Raw genomic sequence first — 21,249 nt, 5'->3', positions numbered from 1 at the left:
ATGGCAGATTTAGTTTAACCTGGTTGGCAGAACTTGCCCTAGTGTATTTTTGTGTACAAGTACATATAAATAGATTTAGGGAGACGGGAATGCGATAAATATTGTTCGGGAAAACTCGGTATTGCTCGGGAAATTCCGTTGAATTAAAAATGGAGGAATCCGCCGCCTACGAGACTGTCATTTGCCAAAAGAATGAAGTATTTGTATATAAAATACCACCTCTGCAGAGCAATACTGGAGGTTATAAGTAAGAAGAAGTACCAATCCTAAGTTTGAAATCAATTCGCATATGATTCGTCCTATACTTTGCTAAAAAACCATGGTTGATTGCCGCTTGTGATGAAACCATTCAGCAGAAAATGTACTACTGGCACAGGAATTTGTATGTTCCTAATTTCGACAGGACCCCATTTCGCCCCTTGATCAACAGATCCGCGATCAACCTTCCGACCGCATGACCTATAGATGCTTCCCACCAGGGTTCTTGCTTGGATATATTGATGTCATTGACGGACAAATCCCACCTGCTCCCGGCTATGTCACTTGTCTCGTGACATGTCAATGTCATCGTCATCGTGGCATGACTCACGGCCGTTAGGGCGTTAGCTTGGCGATTTTTACTTTTGGGGGCATTATACCAATTATAAATCAGACCTATGCGTCCCCCCACTGCTTGTTGAATTATACAATACATGTACAGGTCTGAAGTAGGCCTAGTTGGAACAACCGCTCTTCACAGTGGATTTTATTGCTTTTTCTCCTGTCCCGGTTTTTATATGACTAAGGAGTAAAAAAAGCCAGTTCTCAGGATAACAAAAATACTGTCATCAAAGCCCCATCCCGTTTGTTTATGTTATTGTTAGAAATAGAAGGCTTCTGATTGATCACAATGTTGAAACTGATATTTAGTATATTTCTGCAATTGGACATTTTTAAATTCAATTACAAATTCAAATTTGTTAACGAACAGCGCAGGCCTTTAACCTTGATCCTGATTCACATCACCAGTTGTCTTATTTCAGGGCAAATGAGTGGAAATTAGACGATCCGGACTGGACTGGAAAGTTGAATGTTGTGGCAAAAGGACCACAGTTGATGATAAAACTATTGGACAGACTCAGTGGTAAGTACAGTGGAACCTCCCTTAGCAGACACCTCTCTATTACGGACAACCTCTCTATTACGGTCACTTGCTTATGTCCCAAATTGGTTGTTTCCATTCAATTTGACCTCTCTAATCAGGACACCTCTCTATTAAGGGGTCTTCTGCAGGGATGCTTTTTGAGATTTTTTGGGGTGAACTGAAAAGTGCTCCGGGGAAATACAGGTAAACACATAAAAATTTCCTGGATCTATTCTAAATGGGTTAACAAGCTGTAATAAATGTGGTCATCAGTGGTTATCCATTATGATCTTTATTGGTGCAATTCCAGATCTACATGTGAGGATCTCTCATCTTATACCAACAAGAGATGGGTTGTTTAAACAAAATATTCGAAGTCTCTAACTAGGAATTTTGAAATGTGACCTGTTCTAGCAAAACCAGTCGCATGTCGCACATAAGATGAGCCCAGGTGACACCAGGAGATAATAGAAGAAATTGATGTTGTCAGACTTCACAAAAGGCAGACAACAGTGAAATGGAGATAATGGAAGAAATTGATGTTGTCAGACTTCACAAAAGGCAGACAACAGTGAAATGAACAAACAGTCCGTCTCAACCTGCCAAGCTCAGAGCGACATGCGACTGGTTTTGCTGGAACGGGTCACATAAAAAAATCTTGTTAAAGTTAACCTCAGGCCAGTAACTTATCTTGTTTAGAGCAACTTGGTCGCGTTTGTATTGTAATGTCTGTTTGTTTTCTAATGATCTAAATTGTGAATTTCAGGTGAATTATTTGCGATGAGTATAGTAGAGCAATATCCAGCAGGGGTTGATGTCCAGTCGGTGAAGGATTCCAGTCGTTATTACGTGATTAGGATCAGTGAACACCCATCTAGTAAGTCAGGCCTCTCAATTACATGATTCCTACACCGTATAACGGTGTAGGCCATACAGGATGCCCCCAAATTAGGTCTATTTTTTAAATTTAAAAAAAAAAATAATATGACCCCCCTGAAGTGTTTTTTGACCCCTAACATAACCAAATCTCATCCAGATGGCCTAATTTTATAGTTTTATCCTAAAATTATGATTTTTCAGGTGTATGTGGTGATATCAGTCAGTAACTTTGACGTCGCTGTTCAGGCAAATTGGCGAGGTGAAATGTCCCCAAATTAAGCTAAAAAGCAAAAAACATGTCCAAAATAGGCTAAAAAAAGACAAGGTGTAGAGGTCTCCACGTAATTGAAAGGCCTGTAAGTCTAAAGTTCATTTGTAAATGGTTCGTCCGCATCTTTCGGGGTCTGGAGCACTGATTAGCTGTCGGATTTCTTTGTAGTTTGGTTATTGATTCTTGCTTTGTGACCAATTAGGATTTTCTCATTTAGTAACTGTGGTATAATGAAATAATGGACTTGTGTACATTGTCATATTTCGTGCTGTGAATTGTGTCATTTTCTGCGCTGTACGATTTATTTCTGATCAATCTGATTGAAATCATTAGGTTATTCATTATTTTACTCATGTGCCGTGTACCAAGAAACAAATATGGTACTTGCCGGGCTCCCAGCCAGGCCCCATGACAATTGGACTTCGCTGAAGAATTCTTAAAGTGATACTATATATGATGTGATTTACAACTTGGCGGAAATACGTCCGTTTTTAATTGTTGATCACAAATGTAAAGCTCAAATTTTCCATTTTTGATTAGATTTATTATAAAATCGCTGAATGTAAACCACTGCCACCGCGAAAATGTTCATTTTGTGACGTCATCAACGAAAACGTCGTCGGCGTAGCGCAATTTCCATGGCATCGAAGCGAGCCGTCCGGGCGGGATTAAACCATCAATTTCTAGAAAATGTGCATTTCGATTCGAAAACCTTACCGATTTATGAGAAAGTGACGTAAACATTTGTCAAAAACAGCTAAAACATCATATGGTGAAATTTGACACGAGTTACCCTTTAAAATTCCTGCGCTGACAATGTTGAATAAAAAAAATCCTGTTTGATCGCAAAGTAAGGATCACTAAAAAACCAAACTTGAAAGAAATCTAACCAGTAGTTTGTGCTTCAGAGTTCCAAACAATGCGGGTAACAGATTTATCCGATGGGCATAAAAAATGTTCTTTATTTCAACTAATGCTATTTAGTTTATAGGCTATTTACCAGTAGCTTGTGATGGTCTCCTTGCCAAGAGACAGGGTCGTTGGGGTAGTAACTCAAATTGTGCCTACCTGTGGTGGCAGGCAACAATCTCCGAAGAATAACTCCAGAATAAGACAGTTTAGGGATGTTGTCATGATATTATTATGACATGATGCCAGAACTTTGGAAAGGGAACTTATTTATGAGTCATTGAAAAATGTTCGTGAGTCCATACAGAAACTAAAGTACTATTTTGATCTCATATTTTTAAATAGTGTTTTAAAATATTATTTGCAGGTACACGCAAAGCTTCAATTGGTATAGGATTCTCTGATCGTGGAGATGCATTTGACTTCAGAGTCTCATTAACAGATCATTTTAAGTAAGTTTTTATAAGACAATTCAGCCTCCTTGAAGGACCAATAGCTGTATTAAAGGGACAATATAGGCAGTACATGTAGGCAGGCAAGATAAAGTTACACAACGTCACCAATAGGGGTCTCTCACATCTCACAGTTCGTCGAAATGATTCACGCTTGTACGAGGAATGTATTTAGTGCTGAATCTGACATGACCCAGGGCCCTTACTATGTATATTAGTCACCTGAAGATGGTCAAGTTAGCCCCTCTGCTCCTGCCTATGGTCCCCCTTTAAGGGTGTTTATGACCAAGCTTTCAGTTACCCAGTCGCTGTACACTAGTTATAGTAGTTCCCATCATTGAATTAACGGTACCAAAAAATTGAAAATTCTGTGAATCTGATTGAGTTATTCCAATTTTCTAAAAAGGGCCATTTGAACCCTCCATCAGCGATGATCTTTGTGCGGGTCTATGCATGTATATGCTGTATAATACTCCTAGAGTAGAGCTTGAACCACGAATGTACAGGCCAATAGCTAGGGGTAATAACTCACACAACGTAGTGAGTGTAATGGTTACGTGTATGTATAAAGTGTAAACAAAATTCATATATCCATCATGTCCATCGAATCTGAAAAAATTTGTGCAGACCCATGACAATTCTGGTTCCGGTACAGTTTGTTGCATTCCATACGGGCCGCGCTTGCCGATCCTGCTTTCACGACGCACCGCAACCACAGTTACCATGATTCCCATTGTTGACGCAATTATTTCATGACGTCATGAGCCATTGACCAATCACGCAAGTAGATTTATTCGCACCGGCGCCACTGTCTTGAAGTGTATCTAAAAATCGTCTGCTAGAACATACAGGACAACAACGTCGGCGGAGACAGTTGTGACATTTCATTGCAGACGAAGTAAACGTCCTCTTCTTCTCGATTTACGTACTTTACTTCAAAAAGTCAGTTTTAACACTACTGCACAAATATAGAGTGGTCTTAAAGTTCCATTTGGATAGAGATTTGACGGACTGATTTGGAAATTCATTCCAACCATGCAACTGTTTCAGAAATGAGAAAAAGCTCCTGGGTGTCATGACATGCATTCAATTATTATTTCACCACAAAGAGCTGCTTCTTTCAGCAGATATGAGACAGCTACCGGGGCGGGGACTATTTCTTTATGGGGCCTTATTGTTCAGCGTCTCCAAGGAATTCTATTTTTAGAGTCAAATGGGGGGGGGGGGGGGTTGGGGAGGCCTTCCCCCAAATGTACTGACTAAAACCTGTCACTTTCAGAGAACGGGGGAGGGGGTTTGGGGGACTCATCCCCCAATGTACTGGCTCAATATGTCAGAAGGACAGTTGTGTGAGTTCACTAGAGATTGCTCTTTACATATTAATGTGAAGTGCTTTGAGCTACTGAAACCAGTTGTATTAAGCGCTATATAAAGTATAATCATAATTATCATGCATTGACGACGCACGCACAGAAGCTAGATTCTTCCCTGTGACATCACAGTCAGGATGATTAGTATTAACCCCGCTTCTTATCTGCGACGACTATAAAAATAATGTTGGGTCATGATAGAAGGTTGACGTTAAGGTTGACCTTGGGTGCACTCATGTGGTGGGAATACGTTTAATGCGCCAGGCCGCATGCGTGCTATAAATAATAACTGTTTTTCTATCAAGGAGTGGAACCAAATTTGAAAAGCGTCAAGCACTTTCAGTTTGATATACACTGTAAATGAACGATTTTCCTACATTCTTTGCTACAGGTGGCTAAAACAAGACAAAGAAGCTGCAGAATCCCTGAAGAACTTTGACAGCGGACCCAAGTTAGATCTAGGCTTTAAGGAGGGACAAACCATTAAATTAAATTTGTCGGTAAGGGTCACCCTTGAGAATCAACACCACATTTCCTTGGGCCACGCACTCCTCCAGGTTGGATTTCCAGGAAATGTCAACATGTTTCCCAAGGTCATTTCGCCAACCCACAGAAAATGCTTCATGTAAAACTTTGCATCAAAATCACAATTACATGACTCTCAAGTGCAGTGGAACCTTCCTTAGCGGACACCTCTCTATTAAGGACAACCTCTTTATTAAGGATAACCTCTCTATTAAGGACAACCTCTCTTTTAAGGACAACCTCTCTAATAAGGACACTAGTTTTGGTCCTAAATTGGTTGTTTCCATTAATTTTGACCTCTTTAATCAGGACACCTCTCTATAAAGGACAGCACTTGTCAGTCCAATGGGTGTCCTTAATAGAGAGGTTCTACAGTAGTTACATTTTGTGATAAAAACAGTATGGAACAATATGGAATTCAAGTGTTGGCAGATTTGAAGCAACTGCTGTAGGCCCGAGTGAGAACATTGCAATTCATCCATGTGTGTATTCAAACTCCTCTGTTGGTGTATTTATATAGAGTATTGTTAGGACAAATTGAATGGGCTGCTACACAGTGTGTGACAGAAAAGTCAAAGGATAACATTGTCAACAAACCTATTGATGTGACCATTTATTAAAAAGGGCTTGAATGGCACTCTGCATTAGGGCAAATTGAGTCCTTATTGTGGTCATTTCAGTGAATAATATACATGTAAGCTTATATCCTGAAATTTTTTTTAAGGATAATATTGTTTTGCAGACAAAGAAAACCTTCGGAGAAGAAAAAAGTCCCAAACCACGACCCAAATCGAATTTTCCTAGTGGTGGAGGAATGGGTATCCTACCACCTCCTCCAGGTGGTGTTAGAATAGCAGCACCGCCCAGTCGACAGAGGGCACCATCACCTAATCGACCCCATCCCAGTCCAGCTGTCCAACCTGCTCCAGCTGCCCAGCCCGCTCCTGTTAAACCTGCAATGAATAGTTCCGATCTTTTTTTTGGTATGTATAATACAAAAAAAACTCAGAAAAAACATTTCCGCAATTTATTTATTAGCTACCTGATAGTTTTATGACAAGTATAATGGTCATAAACCATGTAATTTTTGCAAAGCTAAATGTTTGCAGAGACATTCCTTGATGATTTCGTGTAATTCATTTTCTGCAAATGGATGAATTTTCCAGTACCGTGTTTGGATCCGCAAAAAGGTTCACAAAATTGCTTAATTAAACATGTGAACTTTCTAAGCAGTATTGTGTACTACAAAGATTTCTAATTGTTCATGTTAAAGGTGGACCAGTGTCTGCCCCGCCCCCATCAAGTGGTACGACGGTACAGTCTCGACCCGTGGATCAAACAGATCTGTTCTTTGGTATGTACAATAATTCTCCCAAGATGTAGTCATAAGCTGGCCTACTCAAGACAAGATTTGAGGACGTAGTCCCTTTGACCCTATCGCTGCAGCAGTCATTTTTCAGCCAGTGCCACGCGTGCTAACAGTCGATGCCAATAAATAATTGTGGAGCTAACTTCGAACTGAACGGTCGAAACAATTCGAAAGTGTCGCCATCTATGCTATTAGGATGAAACAAATTATTCCCGAGTGCGTTTGGCGTATTTAGAGAGGTTGCGGCCTAGTGCTGTTGAATAAATATTATAGAAGGACATGACGGGGTATGCACGTCGACCGCAACCAAAGGGTTAAACCATTTGTTGGCGCCATATTGAAAAATCTGTCCGCATCGCTACCAGAGACGATTTTGACGAGGTTGAGCAGGTGGCAGAGTGAATTGGCTAAAAGTATTTCTTCTCAAAATAATAGTACATTTCAACATTTGTATGTTGCCCTCTCCAATATATTGTATTGATATAGCTCAGTGACCTGATAAAGAATGTTTGTAGCTGATTTTAATCTTGAAAGGCTGTTTTGAAAAAGTTGTAAGAGTGGAGTTTAAAAGAAGTAGTTTTTGGCTCCAATGACATCATCAATGGTGGATTAGCACTGACGTTCGAGTGTACGCATCCCTATTAAGGACAGTATTTGTCAGGCCCAAGCCAGGGTGTCCATAGTAGAAAGGTTATACTGCGCTAGAACGATGGACTCCTAAGCTTAGACATGTTGAATGGTTAAGGATTGACCATAGGTAGGCCTACCGTCATTATGGCTTAAGGAATTGAACCCGAGGCGGAGGACCTTGGTTGAGTTACCAAGACACTCTCGGGTGGAGCTATCGGCTCGGGTTTGGACGAAATTTTAGCTCCACCCTCGAGTGTCTTGGTAACTCAACCAAGGTCCTCCGCCTCGGGTTCAATTTCTATTCTAAAATACCTCAAACTTAAAAAGATAGGCCATGAAAATAACTTGAATATGTGCGAATTTGGCAAATTCCATCCATCGCCTGCCCGGAGCGCCGGTAGCGCCGTTGTTTACATTATGTTACGGCAGCGCGCATAGGAAGTCCGCATCGGCTTGCTCAAGTGATGCTAAAATCCACGCAAATGGGCTATTTGGAGCGTTTTTCTCAGCAAATATGTGTAGTGCTCATTAAAAAAATTAGGGTGGTTGATGCTTCCTTGGCTGATTTGTGTTTGAAGCAGTGTTTTGAGAGCCTCAATTCTGAAGTGAGCTGTGTGCATGGTTTCCACATTTTAGTGCAACCCGAGGGAACTTTGGTAGAGCATCTTGGTTGCGTGTCCAAAACACTCCACTCTCAGAACGAGGCTTATGCATTTTCCATTTAAAAGTTGACTTTACGGTACCAAGGTATTTTAGAATATACCTCCAAATCCGAAAGCAATTGGAACTCTTTCAAAACGAAGTGAATGCTTATTTTAAAGGTGGGAGTCAGTTCTTTGTTTTCCAGAGAACAGCCTCCTAGGTTTTGAATCAGCATTCACTTCATTTTGAAGAAGTTCTAATTGCTTCATGATTTCAAGTTCTAGCCAAAATGGTGGTACCTGTAGTCAACCCTTAAAGGGAACTGGAACCGCCGAGCGATTTATTCAACTTTTCGACTTTCACCGCCCGAAAAAGTCAAACTTCCAACTTCCTATTCGAGTTCAGATTTGTAGCTCCGCCCCCAGTGCCCGAGCATGCGCAGTTCAATTTGTTATCATTGAGAATCATGTGAGAATCACGTGAGTCATGCGATCTTTCATTCATGAGTTTTCGTAGTAAATTCCATAGTAGTGACGTCACTAAATGATTGACAGCTAGGCGCCATGTTTCATTCATGCCTCGTTCTGATCACCCGATACGCGGGAAATGAAAACGAGGTCATACGAACTGGCTTGGCGGTTTCAGTTCCCTTTAACATCTGCTTTAACATTTATTAGCGACATTTGTTGTCATGATGATATTGATAACAGCGTTTGTTAATTTCTTCAGGAGGACCAGTGGCTGCCCCGCCCCCTGCACAGACATCTCAGTCTCAAGCCAATAGCAACATAGACCTTCTTATGGGACTGGACCTCAATGCAACTGGTAGTCAGCCTTTACAACCCGTGTCAAATACAAAGTAAGAAAAAACAAACCGATCGGATTATTGCCTCTATTTCACAGTAACGGTATGACTATTTTCAATAACATATTTCCCCTACTTCCCTGTTAGTGTTAGTAGGTGTTTCCACTTTTGGTTTGTACCTGTTGGTTTTCACCTTTGATGATGTTGTGATGAGCGAGCATGTGTGTTTTTCGTGAGAGAAACAGAGAAAAACACTAATTCTGGGTGGCATCCTGTACTTAGGGGACACCTATATGAAGGACAACCTCTCTAGTAAGGACACTAGTTTTGGTCCCAAATTGGTTGTTTCCATTCAATTTGGCATCTCTAATCAGGACACCTCTCTAAAGAGGACAGCACTCAACAGTCATGAGGGTGTCCTTAATAGAGAGGTTCCTTTGTAACAATTATTATTATGGACAACCTTTCTAGTAAGGACACTAGTTTTAGTCACAAATTGGTTGTTTCCATTCAATTTGACCTCTCTAATCGGGACACCTCTCTAAAGAGGACAGCCCTTATCAGTCACGAGGGTGTCCTTAATAGAGAGGTTCTACTGTATGACAACTATTATAATACAACCGTAGTTGTATGTGTATCTTGGCCTGTACCTAAGGTTGACTTTGTACACCAAAATTCAATCTGAGCTATGGACACTGGTCATTTCCATAATGAGTGTGGTATAAATTCTGCTCTTAGGTAGATCCCTGTGTTGCATGCTCTTTGTGCTTCTTGACTCTGAGACTTAGGGGTTTCTAACACTACAGGAATGTGAGATAGTATCTCTATTATTGTAGTCCATTCGTAAATGTTATGTCCGCATCATTTGGGGCTCTGGAGGGCGAACTACTGGTCAGATTTCTTTAAAGTTTAGTTTTTATTGATCCTTGCCTCAAGGCCCAACATGATCCTTTCATTTTAGTAACCATGGTAACGAAATAATTTTTTGTATGCATTTGTGTACATTGTGTAGTGCATTGAATTCAGACATTTTCGGCTCTGTACGGTTTATTTCTTAACCAATCTGAATGAAATGTTCAGGTTATTTTTTCTTTGTGTCTATCTACACATGTGCCGAGAATAAATGAGAAATATCCAGAAACACAGCATGACCTATCGAGGGGACCCTGAAAATGACCATTGGACTTCGCTGAAGAAATGTTTTCACTTCTGCACTAAGAATGCTGAAGTCCTAGAATCCTGTTAGGCCTTGAGACAATGATCTATAAAAACCAACTTCAAACTAATCCGACCAGTAGTTTGCCCTCCCAAACAATGCGGCCATAACAATTACGAATGGGCTGTAGCATGGATGCAATGCAAGTTGTTGTATGTATGTATGTATGTGTCTTTGTTGATATATCAAGTGGGAACATCAAATATCTGCTTTCTTTTGTGTTCTTATGGATCAGAGATACCTAAGTATTGGATATTTTTCAAAACAAAGATTAAATGATATTATTTTGGCAGTTTCATGGTTGCGGTCGAAAAAATGGTAGAATGCATGCTGTTCGAGTTTATTCCACTCGGTGATTAAAGGAACCTGTAGCGAAACACTTATGAAATGGGGAGTTTTGAAAGGCCCGGTTAAAACCTAAGGCGGGAATAAGCTGCCATTGATGAAACTTTAATAGCAGTTTTGAGTTCCCCAGGTAGTTGTTCATGTGAGTTGGGAATCTGGGTAACATTGTATAACGTTGCATAACATTACTGACTCCAGTCAATGAACTGCATAAGAGGTAATCACAAATTTTGTAATTTTTACTACTGGATCCACTGATCAATAAGATGCCAAGCCCGTCAATCCGTCCATCATTATTCCCATGTGTTCCCAATTGTTACAGAATGCCTTGTTTTACTTTCAGTACCAGTGAAAACAGCGACGGTTGGGCCAATTTTGACTGAGAGAAAAACAACACCTGCACGTTTTAATATCGACCAGCCTTGCATCTTCTAGGAAATATTTGTCAACAGTGTAGACTGGGAACTCTCATTAGCTGTGTAGGAGGTATTCCATTTGGAAGTTTTCCAAATGACGTACTACTTTTCATTAAGTTGCAGCCAGAATTTGAGTGCATCAACTTGGTTTGTAATGATCCACAGAAGAGATTCTTCTGCAGCCACCAGGAGGCAATAATATAGGAGGACAGTGCTGTGCATATAGGTGTCGAAGTAATGTTCAGAAAATCAGTAATAACTTCCTCAATCTTAGAAAAATGTGATCTCAAATCTCAGTTGTCATGTTGAATGTGTGCTGAACATAATCGTATCATCACAGTTCGGCCAACTTGCATAGATCACAGGCCACTGAATCAATCGTCAGTATAAAGGGGTCATAACATTGTAAAAAGGGTTCTGTTAGAAGAGGGAGCAAGAAATCCAAAGAGACTGAAAGGTAAGTTTGCCCCCTGCACATTGTGTAGTGCATTGATGTACAGGGGGGCAAATTTGTGAAGTGATAAAAATGCTGAAGTTTTTTACCTTTCGGTCCCTCACGGATTCCTTCTCCTCCTTTGAGACAGATTCTTGAATGAATGAATGAAAATAACATTTTTATAGCGCCCTATTCCACTGTAGCAATGTTCTACGGCGCTCCCCACATAGCTGCTCACTCCCCAAAATGACGACGGAAAAGATGTGTCTTTAGGTCCTTTTTAAATGCGACCAATGAAGTCTCCTGCCGCAGTGCGGCGTCAAGTGCGTTCCACATTCCAGGAGCAAGAATTTGGAATGATCTGCCACCGAAAGTCTTGAGTCTATAATCGGGCTGAATCAGTAGGTCCTGTGCCCCTGATCTGAGAGGGCGAAACGGTACGTAGAGAGTGACGAGGCTGCCAAGGTACCTGGGGGCAGTGCCATGTATGGCTTCAAAGACCAGGACCAGCAACTTGACAGCAACTTAACAGTTTGGTGATTCAAATTCTCACATCGATTTATGGAATGAAAATATATCCTTTAAACATCCAACTTCCCACTGTCCCTGTGTTTTCACTGTTGTCTGTTAGTAAACGATGTCTCTTGCAGTGTTACAAATCGTACAGATTTAAATCCTCCTGGGGATACGAAATACCGTCTAGGATATTTTCAGGTGCAGTACTGATTTCAGTCTCTGATCATGACCACGTTGACTCATACTTTCATTTTGAGTCATATGTGACCGACCGCAGCAAAACGAGTCGCATGTCGCTTCGAGCTTGACAGGTTGAGACGGACTGGTTGTTCATTTCACTATTGTCTGCCTATCGTGAAATCTGAGTGTATCAATTTCTTCTATTATGTCCTGGTGTCATTTTAGGCTCATCTTCTGTGCGACATGCGACCCATTTTGCGGTGGTGGATCACATATCGAAAATAAAATCATGGTTTGACGCAGTGTTCTAAAATATTGGTTATGGAACGGTGGTTGCGATATCAAAACTGATCTGGACCCCCTGAAACATAAGGTTTCGTTGAATAGTGTTGAATTGAATAGTGACTCCTTGGTCATGGAGATTCTCCTTAGTTATTGCCTTCTGGATATAACGCCAAATGGAAAGTTGTCGGGAACCTAATTGAGATTTGCCTCATAACTTTCCTGTCAAAAAGAGCACTTTTCAATACCAGGTCTTCAGAGCTAACATTGTGTTGTGCGCATAGCTAGGGTTTTGCCAATTTGTATGTAAGCAACAGAAATATGTTACTGTTGATGGAAGGGATTTGGCCGATTTTCAATCCAAATTGGCTTTTCATTCAAAATCATGTTTTGTAACGGTATTTAAAAACTGGCTCTATAAATACTAAGATAGACAGGGAAGGGATACTTATGGAGATGTGAACCCCCTCCTTGAAAAACTGATGACCTCCCTATTATCTGTGAATTCCAGATTTTTTCCACAGTGCATTTACTTCCAAAGTTCTCCCCGTTTGCCTTACAGTGCCTCCCAGGTTTTTCAGAGGAAATTTAATGGAATTTCCTTAGACTTCCCAATTTGCTGTCTTTGACCTCCTGAGTTTTCATTCAAGCAGGTTGGCAACTCTGTATTTATACAGCCTGTTTAAAATTTTAATCTGTCATTTAGGCCCTGTCTAGGTAGATCTTTCCCTTGGTCATGTAGGTATTTAATTTGTTTTCCTAGCAAGATTAGATTCCAGAAATACCGGTCATACTGTATGTGTTCAGTAGGGATTTCCATGTGCTAAGTTCAGAAGAAAGTGATTTGTGCTCAAAGCTTTAAAAGAAGGGTTTTCTTTTATACCCCTACACCAGGTGTATCCAGTGCATGTCACCTACACCTACAGTAGAACCTCTCTATTAAGGACACCCTCGGGACTGACAAGTGCTGTCCTTAATAGAGAGGTGTCCCGATGAGAGAGGTCAAATTGAATGGAAACAACCAATTTGGGACCAAAACTAGTGTCCTTAATAGAGAGGTTGTCCTTAGTAGAGAGGTTGTCCTTAGTAGAGAGGTTGTCCTTAGTAGAGAGGTTGTCCTTAGTAGAGAGGTTGTCCTTAATAGAGAGGTTGTCCTTAGTAGAGAGGTGTCCGCTAAGGGAGGTTCTGCTGTACTTATATTTCTGATTCTAGTCAATGAAGTTGTGGCTTGTTCCAGTAACATATATGTTAGATTGATTTCAAATTATCTCACAGATGGCGACCCATATTGTCATCATTGATTACCTATTAACAAGTATGGTTATTTTTAACAAAGTAATGTAGAATGATGTTGACCTAATGATTGAAGAGTCAGTAGAAGGCATTTGAAATTGTTCAAAATACAGTTTACCTGTTAGACGCCAGTAAAATTGTATGGAAACAACCCATTTGGGACCAAACCTAGTGTCCTTAATAGAGAGGATGTCCTTAATAGAGAGGTGTCCGCTAAGGGAGGTTCTACTGTACTTACTCTTTAAGAGAATCTCGAGTGCCCAATTGGCTGTTATCCACCCATGCATGGACTTGTAGTTACCTTGACGCACACCAGAGGGACCTCGACTTACTGTCCTGTCCGACGGACAAAAGAGCCGGGTTTCTAGCCCTGCAATTGAACCTATGACATGCTGCTTGTTAGGCGGGCTTGGCAACCGAATCAAGAATCCTATTTTATTTGACCAGGCTTGGAGCAGACATGGCATGATACGTGGTCCCATAGTACAGTAGAACCTCTCTATTAAGGACACCCTTGGGACTGACTAGTGCTGTCCTTGATAGAGAGGTGTCCTGATCAGAGAGGTCAAATTGAATGGAAACAACAAATTTGGGACCAAAACTAGTGTCCTTAATAGAGAGGTTGTCCCTAATAGAGAGGTGCCCGCTAAGGGAGGTTCTACTGTACTATCAGGCAGTACAGATTGTCGGATAAACCTTCCTAGAATCGCAGAGAGACAATTTGTAATCAATCTACCTGTATGGTTTCCACATTGAACCTGTTTAGATGCCTTTGAAAGCTATAAAATGATTACGATAAAGTATTTGTTTATGTGATTAACACGAAGAAATCGGTTTAGATCAGGTTTCATTATGAAAATGATTGTAATATTTTTGTACTCATTTTGTAAGAAATTTCTGATTATTTCTGTTTTGAAAGTTATTTGTAAAATTAGTTCATTCAGACACAGAAATTAGCACACCATGTGACAGTAAATGGGATCCCCCATGCAAAAAGTCCAAGTGGGAGCCAATTTTCAGTTTTAGTTGACTGGTGCCATTGTGAAGGTGATCAGTAGTTTTCATACACCCAGGTTTCAATTCAATGTGATGATCACCCGCCCCATTATTATCACATACCGGGCAGAATCCTCCATAAATCTTACCAAAATATTCATCAAGTTTGTGAATGAAGGTCCCTAATGTATCACTTTGTTACTCAGCCAAACTCTGATGGGAATTTGATGCAGTTTGCATGAATTAAATCCGGAAAAACTCGAGATGCTGTATCATGCCAAAACGGGGTAATTGGGTATTCCCATTTTGTTTACTATGCTAAATATAGCATCGCTTGTTGAACAAACTTGAGTGTTTTGGGTGCTAAATTTGAATTGCCTTTTTCTCGAATAGGTACCTTTTTGCATGGCGGGTCACAAATATGGGTAAAAAGGACATGCCTACATGGCAGTACTTTCCTGGCCCAAACGGATGCAAATCAGAAAATTGGAAACCAGAGAAAATCAACATTTGATGCATTTTGACTCACCTCATACAATCTCCTGAATCTGCATAATTCATGAGTAGTATTGTGTTAATTGGTTATACTGCAGTGATAGACTTCCTAGTTGTGCATTCCAAACTATCGTCATGTGCCGTATTGTATATATAAGTCGTACTTCCACCTATCAAATCCCCGTGTCTTTTGCGCTTACACCTATGAATTGCCGTGTCTAAATAGACCTGTGTGTCAAATCCCCGTGTCTATCAGCCCCATCGAGCTCGATGGGGCTAATCGGGGGCTAATTTAGACCCGTGTTCAACACGGGTTTTTTGATAGGTGGAATCTGAATAGACACGGCAATTGCAAGTTCTAAGATCCAACGACAGATAGCGCGGTGTAGTTGCCTCGGTATTGCGCATGCGAAATTCCCCTCCAACGGGAAAGAAACGCAGGAGAGCTCTCTACCTACAGCGCACCTGTCGCCGGGGCTATTAACCATTATCTTACACCACTGATAGGTGTAAGTGCGCCCCGGGTTTTTTGACGCACGGCGAAGAGACGGGTCTTGAAAAAACACGGGGTTTTATGATAGGTGGAACTACGACTATAGTAATTCAGAAAAAAGTTTTATCTGGATTTATTAAAATCATGCGATAGATAGCAAAGTACATGTACATTGTATTCCTCTTTACGAAACGAGATGGTTGGTTTTGACCATGTTGCTTTGAAATAGAAGTTTGGTAGGCCCTTCACTCTTTAGAGGTTGTTCTGTGAGGCCTAATCGGCAGTGTATGACCATTGACCCGGCAGACATATGATTAAAAATGTCAAAATTTGTCACAAAATGTACGTGCAAACTTCTCCAAAATCATGGAAAGTGTCCTCAAGGAATCTTTTTGCTCGAAAATGAAGTCTCCGTCTGTCAAAATCTCATTTAAACTAAGGTTTTAAACAAAAAATGTGAAAGAAAGTTTAGAATTACCGCACAAGCTAGGATGCAATCTGGTATGCAATAATCGTAACCGGATTGCAGTAAGTGCAATCCGGAAAAAGTCCCTTCACAACTTCACGTTATATTCATTGATGTCCTTTGTTAGGTCATTACGTTGGAATTCCCCCTCTATTGGCTTTCCCCATGAGCATGAAGTTGTGACGTCGTTACCTCAAAACTTACGTCTTCCATGACGTATTCACGTCAGTAGAGAAATTGGCCAAAAATGACAAATTTTGCCTTTTAATCAACACTTTCTTGGTATTTCTGGGAATATGTGATTTTTTTTTTATCGATGTTTGTTGCTTACATCTCGTCAAATTATTGATGTTTTTTTTCTTTGGAAGTAACTTCATGATGTGGATGGCCATAATTGGAATTCTTCTGAAAAAATAGAATGTCCGATTTTGGATGTATTCATTACTTTTGGTCACAGATCAAGCTGCATATCTTCATAATCCGGTTGATGAAAATAGATAGTAATACTAGTATATCATAACTATCATAATGGGATTTAAGTTCAGAGTTATAGACAAATGGTCTAAAATTATTAGCATTACGGAGTGCATTCTGAGCTGGGCCTATTGACTACAGGGTGACCCAGAAAACCTTTCCCTTGCACAATTCTATTGTGTATCCATTGTTTGAGGGAATAGTTTTCTGGGCCACCCTGTAGAAACAGTGACGTCAAAGGTCTATTCACCTGATTTGTTATGCTTGGGAAAACAGTTATACCTATGATCTTGAAACTTGTGGGTATGATACCATGGTCTGAGACATTGATTATCAATTATTTTGTTCTGAACTAATAAGTTAAAACAATTGACCGACAGAAACTGCAAAGGTAATCAGAATTGTAAAAATGCATTCTGGCATTTGAATTGACAAGACAATTAAATTTGTAGGAGAAAAGAAAAAAACACCTAAATATTGATTTAGTGTCCCAATGACATCACTGCTCTGTCTCTTTACTTATTAACCCTTTAGATCCTGGAACATTTTTATGCGTTTCCCTGTAGCATTTAAGCGATTTTCACCCGAGAAGACCTCCAAAAGACCCCCTGCTTAATTTCAATAATATAATAATTTCAACTACTTAATTTCAATAATATTTCATCAATAGATCCCTATCTGGCCGAAAACCGGCCTTGTTTTCTTTATACTTGATTGAAGATGGCGCTGGTATTGCTTGCAATTACATGTAGGTATGTACTGGCAGGTGGCTTGCGGCCGGTTAGGGATATACAGACGAAAAACAGTGGTTAGGATCTAAAGGGTTAGTATAATGCCCAGCATTTGGCAGGCATCTGTTCATGCTTCAATCATGCCTCGATTCTTTCACTTGCAAATTGGCTCATGTCGGGCAAAATTTTCATGGTGGAGTTGTCTTGTCCCTTAGTTGGTCATCTGTTGAGATTTAAACAAGTGATCAGTGGTTTTGGATATTGTGTCATTTGTGTAAAGAAGAGTCGGTTTTTAATCATTCCAAATGTATGAATATATTCGAGAATAATCATTATTTGTGATAGCCAGAAGATGTAGTCAGCATTGTGATGTTAATAGGTGCAGTTGTGTGTGTGTACTTGACACGAGATCCTTTCAAACTTGATCATCATCACGTCTGTTGGAAAATGGAATACAAAGTCATTTTCAAAGCGGGCGTCTGCTTGAGACTTGACACACTCTTGATGGCCTCTTCATGGATCAATTTAATATATGTTTGGCTGGCCATTCCCGCAAAAAAAACCTATGACATCTGTATTACACTTGGTGCTTTGATTTCATACATTTTTTTGCAAAAGCACATGCCAACTGTACATTGTATGTACAAGAAATTGTATTGTGTGATATAAAGAGACTAGAAGTACATGTATCACTCTTTAAGATGGATGTTGGTCTAGCCAGTGCAAGTGCTAGTCATTTTTCTGTTTATTAGACGCCTTACTTTACGATGCACCTCACCCAAATTTGACCTGATTCTGCTGTGTGCATTGTACACTATCTGTATACGGTATGTACAGCAGCATACACATGTAGTGAACCCGTTTTTCAATCACACAGACCTCACTTTCCATGGCCACTGCGCTGCTAATATGAACTGGATGAGGCAAGACCACCATTGATATTTTAAGCCTTTTAGCAGTTCAATTGTCAATGTTTGACCGCGACGCATCAAATACTGCGTGGGGTTGTGAATCTGAAATTTTTATATGATATTCCGGACAGTCAGGCAAGTAAATGGTGAAAAGTAAACTGGTAGTTGACCACGGAAATTTTTTGATAATCGACAAATTGGACAGACATTGATATTTCCACTCTTGTCAGCCAACTGGCAGAAAAATCTCAAAATTCGAAATTAATTTTTTCATCAAATAATTTCTTTATATCTGTTGACTTGCCACAGCAAATATACTTTCAATACCTCTCCAAATATGTACTTGAGAGTTAAAAACATGCACTCGTCTAATTGATAGGCCTGGACCCTCCAACCTATGAATATTCATTGGTGGTATTGTCTCGGATTTCAATAAAACTTCACAGGGTCTGCCCTTATAATCTTCTCTAGACACTGCATAAGTTTCAACACAAGGCATATTGTGGTTTTTGAATGTTTGTGTGCAGGGACGGACATTAACCCTGATTTCCTCAGGATGGGTTCATCTGGCTAGCTAAAGGTAATGGATCACAACCGTTCTCCAGTTGGAGCATAATTCTATCTTCACCCTGATACCTATGTATCTGGAGGTATTTTTTTTCATGGGAGGACTGTGCATATTTGTATTTAGTTGGATTTCATTGAGGGGTTCATATCATGTGTGCCAGAGGTAACGATTGATGTCAGGTTTGAAAGGATCAGTATATGTATAAATGGTATTGTATATACATGTATAGATGAAAGAGTAGCTCTTTCTGAAACTCAGTCAAATTTTATCTAAAATATTAGCCCGTTTGAAATTATGTTATGTTATTGCTTCAACCAATTACAGTAGAACCTTTCTATTAAGGACACCCTCGGGACTGACAAGTGCTGTCCTTGATAGAGACGTGTCCTGATTAGAGTGGTGAAATTGAATGGAAACAACCAATTTGGGACCAAAACTAGTCTCCTTTTAATAATAGAAAGGTTGTCCTTAATAGAGAGGTTGTCCTTAATAAAGAGGTACTATCCTTGATAGATAGGTGTCCTGATTAGAGAGGTCAAATTGAGTGGAAACAACAAATTTGGGACTAAAACTAGTGTCCTCAGAGGTGTCCACTAAGGGAGGTTCCACTGTACATGATTGAGCATGGAGGTGTCGCTGGTTAAGGAGGCTCAATGCAAGGGTGATGGTTTCGAAACCCAGTCTTGTGGCTTCTGGGCGTGCACCATCCGCTCGAGAGAAAACCTAACAGCAAAACACATATCAACCCCAAACTTCATATTGGATTCGTTGTTAAGGAGTGCACCAGATGGAAAACACATTGGACTGGAATGGTGTTGCCTGCCAAGTTTCGTTTGATAAATACTTGTACACAAAATCTTTAAAGGGTCAGTTAAATTGAGCCAGTTGCATTTTGATATACGTCCACGTGGTTTAATAGAATATTGATGAGTTTGCAATGAGGAACCGGCGCGATTTATCCGCCGCATTGCGCTGCAATCGATCATACCAAAACTCTCCATTTCCAAAGCATTATCATGTTATTTCTGAGCCCGAAAACGATCGCTTATTTTCGACCGATTTCGGCGAGGTTTGCATCTTCCTGTTTTAAATCTATTGAGCTATCAGTTTCTTAAGATAATTTTGCGGAAAATATGCGCGATGCCAGTTATTGGGCACGTTTTCTGTTGTTGAAATCCTGTGCAAAAATGTACGCAATGGGTTCCCGTGATTGACCTCATGCGACGTCAACAGACCAGAAAATGACGTCATGGCGTCAGAAGGTACGATCGATTGTGGCGCCGCCACTGGCATTTATCTTAACGCCGGTTCCTCATTATGAATAGTAGAGGAGATATGGGGTCTCAGTAGACACTCACTGCAACAACGATTTTAATGGTTTTTCGTAAATCTTTTGTTTTGAACTTGTATTTTGCTGGAACTGGAAGACAATGTTCCTTGATTGTTAAATGGAATGATCTTTTCATTCATGGGAGTAGTTTATTGTTGATAGATTAGGGTGACATGATTGTACATGTGTAGTCATTACAAGTAGTCTATTGTAACTGTTGAGGGGATAGTGGGTGTGGGATTCTGAAGGGAATCTACAGACAGGAGCTTGGTGGGCCAGTTTATCATGTCGCAGTATAGTATATCACCACTATTCATGTTTGTTCGAGGAATATTTTTATGAGGAAGGCAGTTGACGCCAGTCCGATCGTATCAACATTGAGACCACAAATTAGACGTCGTTGCTCTTACCTACAGTCTTTTGAGGAGAAGTGTCTTGCAATAGTGCCAGCCTGAACGCCTTACTACAGTCCTGTATACACCTTTCCAGAAATGGGGCGCTGAGTGTCCGAAATAGTGATGTCATAAGGGGAAACGAGGCCTTATGGTGGAGGGACAAAGGAGATAGTCATGCTTGACCAACACACTTGAATGCCTTTAATGACGGACAAGGGGGAAAAAGTTAGTTCCAATGCAAGCCACCAATTTCGGGAAGCATGTATAGAGTGTCTCTCCTGGATGGACACATCCTAAGAGCCGTTTCTGCACATTTTCTTTTATGTATCTGCCGTTCTTCGTAATCATAACGAAAGATTAAATAATCGTAATCATAACGAAAGAGTCGGCCATACACATTTAAAGATACTCCTCCTCTAAGACTAAGCGTACAACAATATTTAAATGCATCACTGGCAAACATTCCTCATGAATAGTGCAGAACTTCAGAGTAAAATCACTCTTGAGAAAATGTGTGTGTCCACCCAAGGTCGCTAACGTTTAAAGGAGAATGAATTGACATGATCTAGTTAGTTACGCTTTATTGTACCTTCAATGGGGGTTTATCAATCATGGGATCACCACAAATGTATCATGTATATAAATTGTAAATGATATTAAAGGAGCAGTCATAATGATTCAATTGGTGATTTGTTGTTTAATTTCTTGATTTTTCGATATGGTCACTGGAA

The 21,249-nt window shown here is 40.2% G+C and overlaps 1 protein-coding gene across 5 annotated transcripts; it reads left to right on the top strand.

Annotated features, from left to right (window-relative positions):
- The first annotated feature begins 149 nt into the window (after nt 1-149).
- Nucleotides 150-21,200, top strand: LOC135496487 (adaptin ear-binding coat-associated protein 2-like). 5 transcript variants are annotated; one of them, XR_010448691.1, is made up of 10 exons: nt 150-247; nt 1,023-1,123; nt 1,890-2,000; nt 3,550-3,634; nt 5,396-5,504; nt 6,272-6,512; nt 6,803-6,883; nt 8,900-9,029; nt 10,880-13,442; nt 13,866-21,200. XR_010448691.1 is itself a non-coding variant. In XM_064785847.1 (9 exons), exons 1-9 carry the CDS (start codon nt 150-152, stop codon nt 10,917-10,919), a joined length of 996 nt encoding a protein of 331 aa, XP_064641917.1. In that variant the 3' UTR covers nt 10,920-21,200. The 5 variants fall into 5 exon arrangements, 2 of the variants coding, with proteins under 2 accessions (XP_064641917.1, XP_064641918.1); XR_010448689.1 differs by having other exon boundaries at nt 13,533-21,200; XR_010448690.1 differs by having other exon boundaries at nt 13,497-21,200.
- The last annotated feature ends 49 nt before the right edge of the window (nt 21,201-21,249 follow it).

This window comes from Lineus longissimus, chromosome 12, assembly GCF_910592395.1.
Source record: "Lineus longissimus chromosome 12, tnLinLong1.2, whole genome shotgun sequence".
In the NCBI taxonomy this organism is placed as follows: domain Eukaryota; kingdom Metazoa; phylum Nemertea; class Pilidiophora; order Heteronemertea; family Lineidae; genus Lineus; species Lineus longissimus.
The sequence above is the reverse complement of the archived record's forward strand: the minus strand, read 5'-3'. Positions and strand labels throughout refer to the sequence as shown.

Coding starts and splice junctions, on each gene's coding strand:
- LOC135496487 (XM_064785847.1), top strand. CDS start 150: ATGGAGGAATCCGCCGCCTACGAGACTGTCATTTGCCAAAAGAATGAA. Junction 6,884..8,899: donor TCAAACAGATCTGTTCTTTG/GTATGTACAATA, acceptor TAATTTCTTCAG/GAGGACCAGTGGCTGCCCCG. Junction 9,030..10,879: donor CAACCCGTGTCAAATACAAA/GTAAGAAAAAAC, acceptor TTTTACTTTCAG/TACCAGTGAAAACAGCGACG.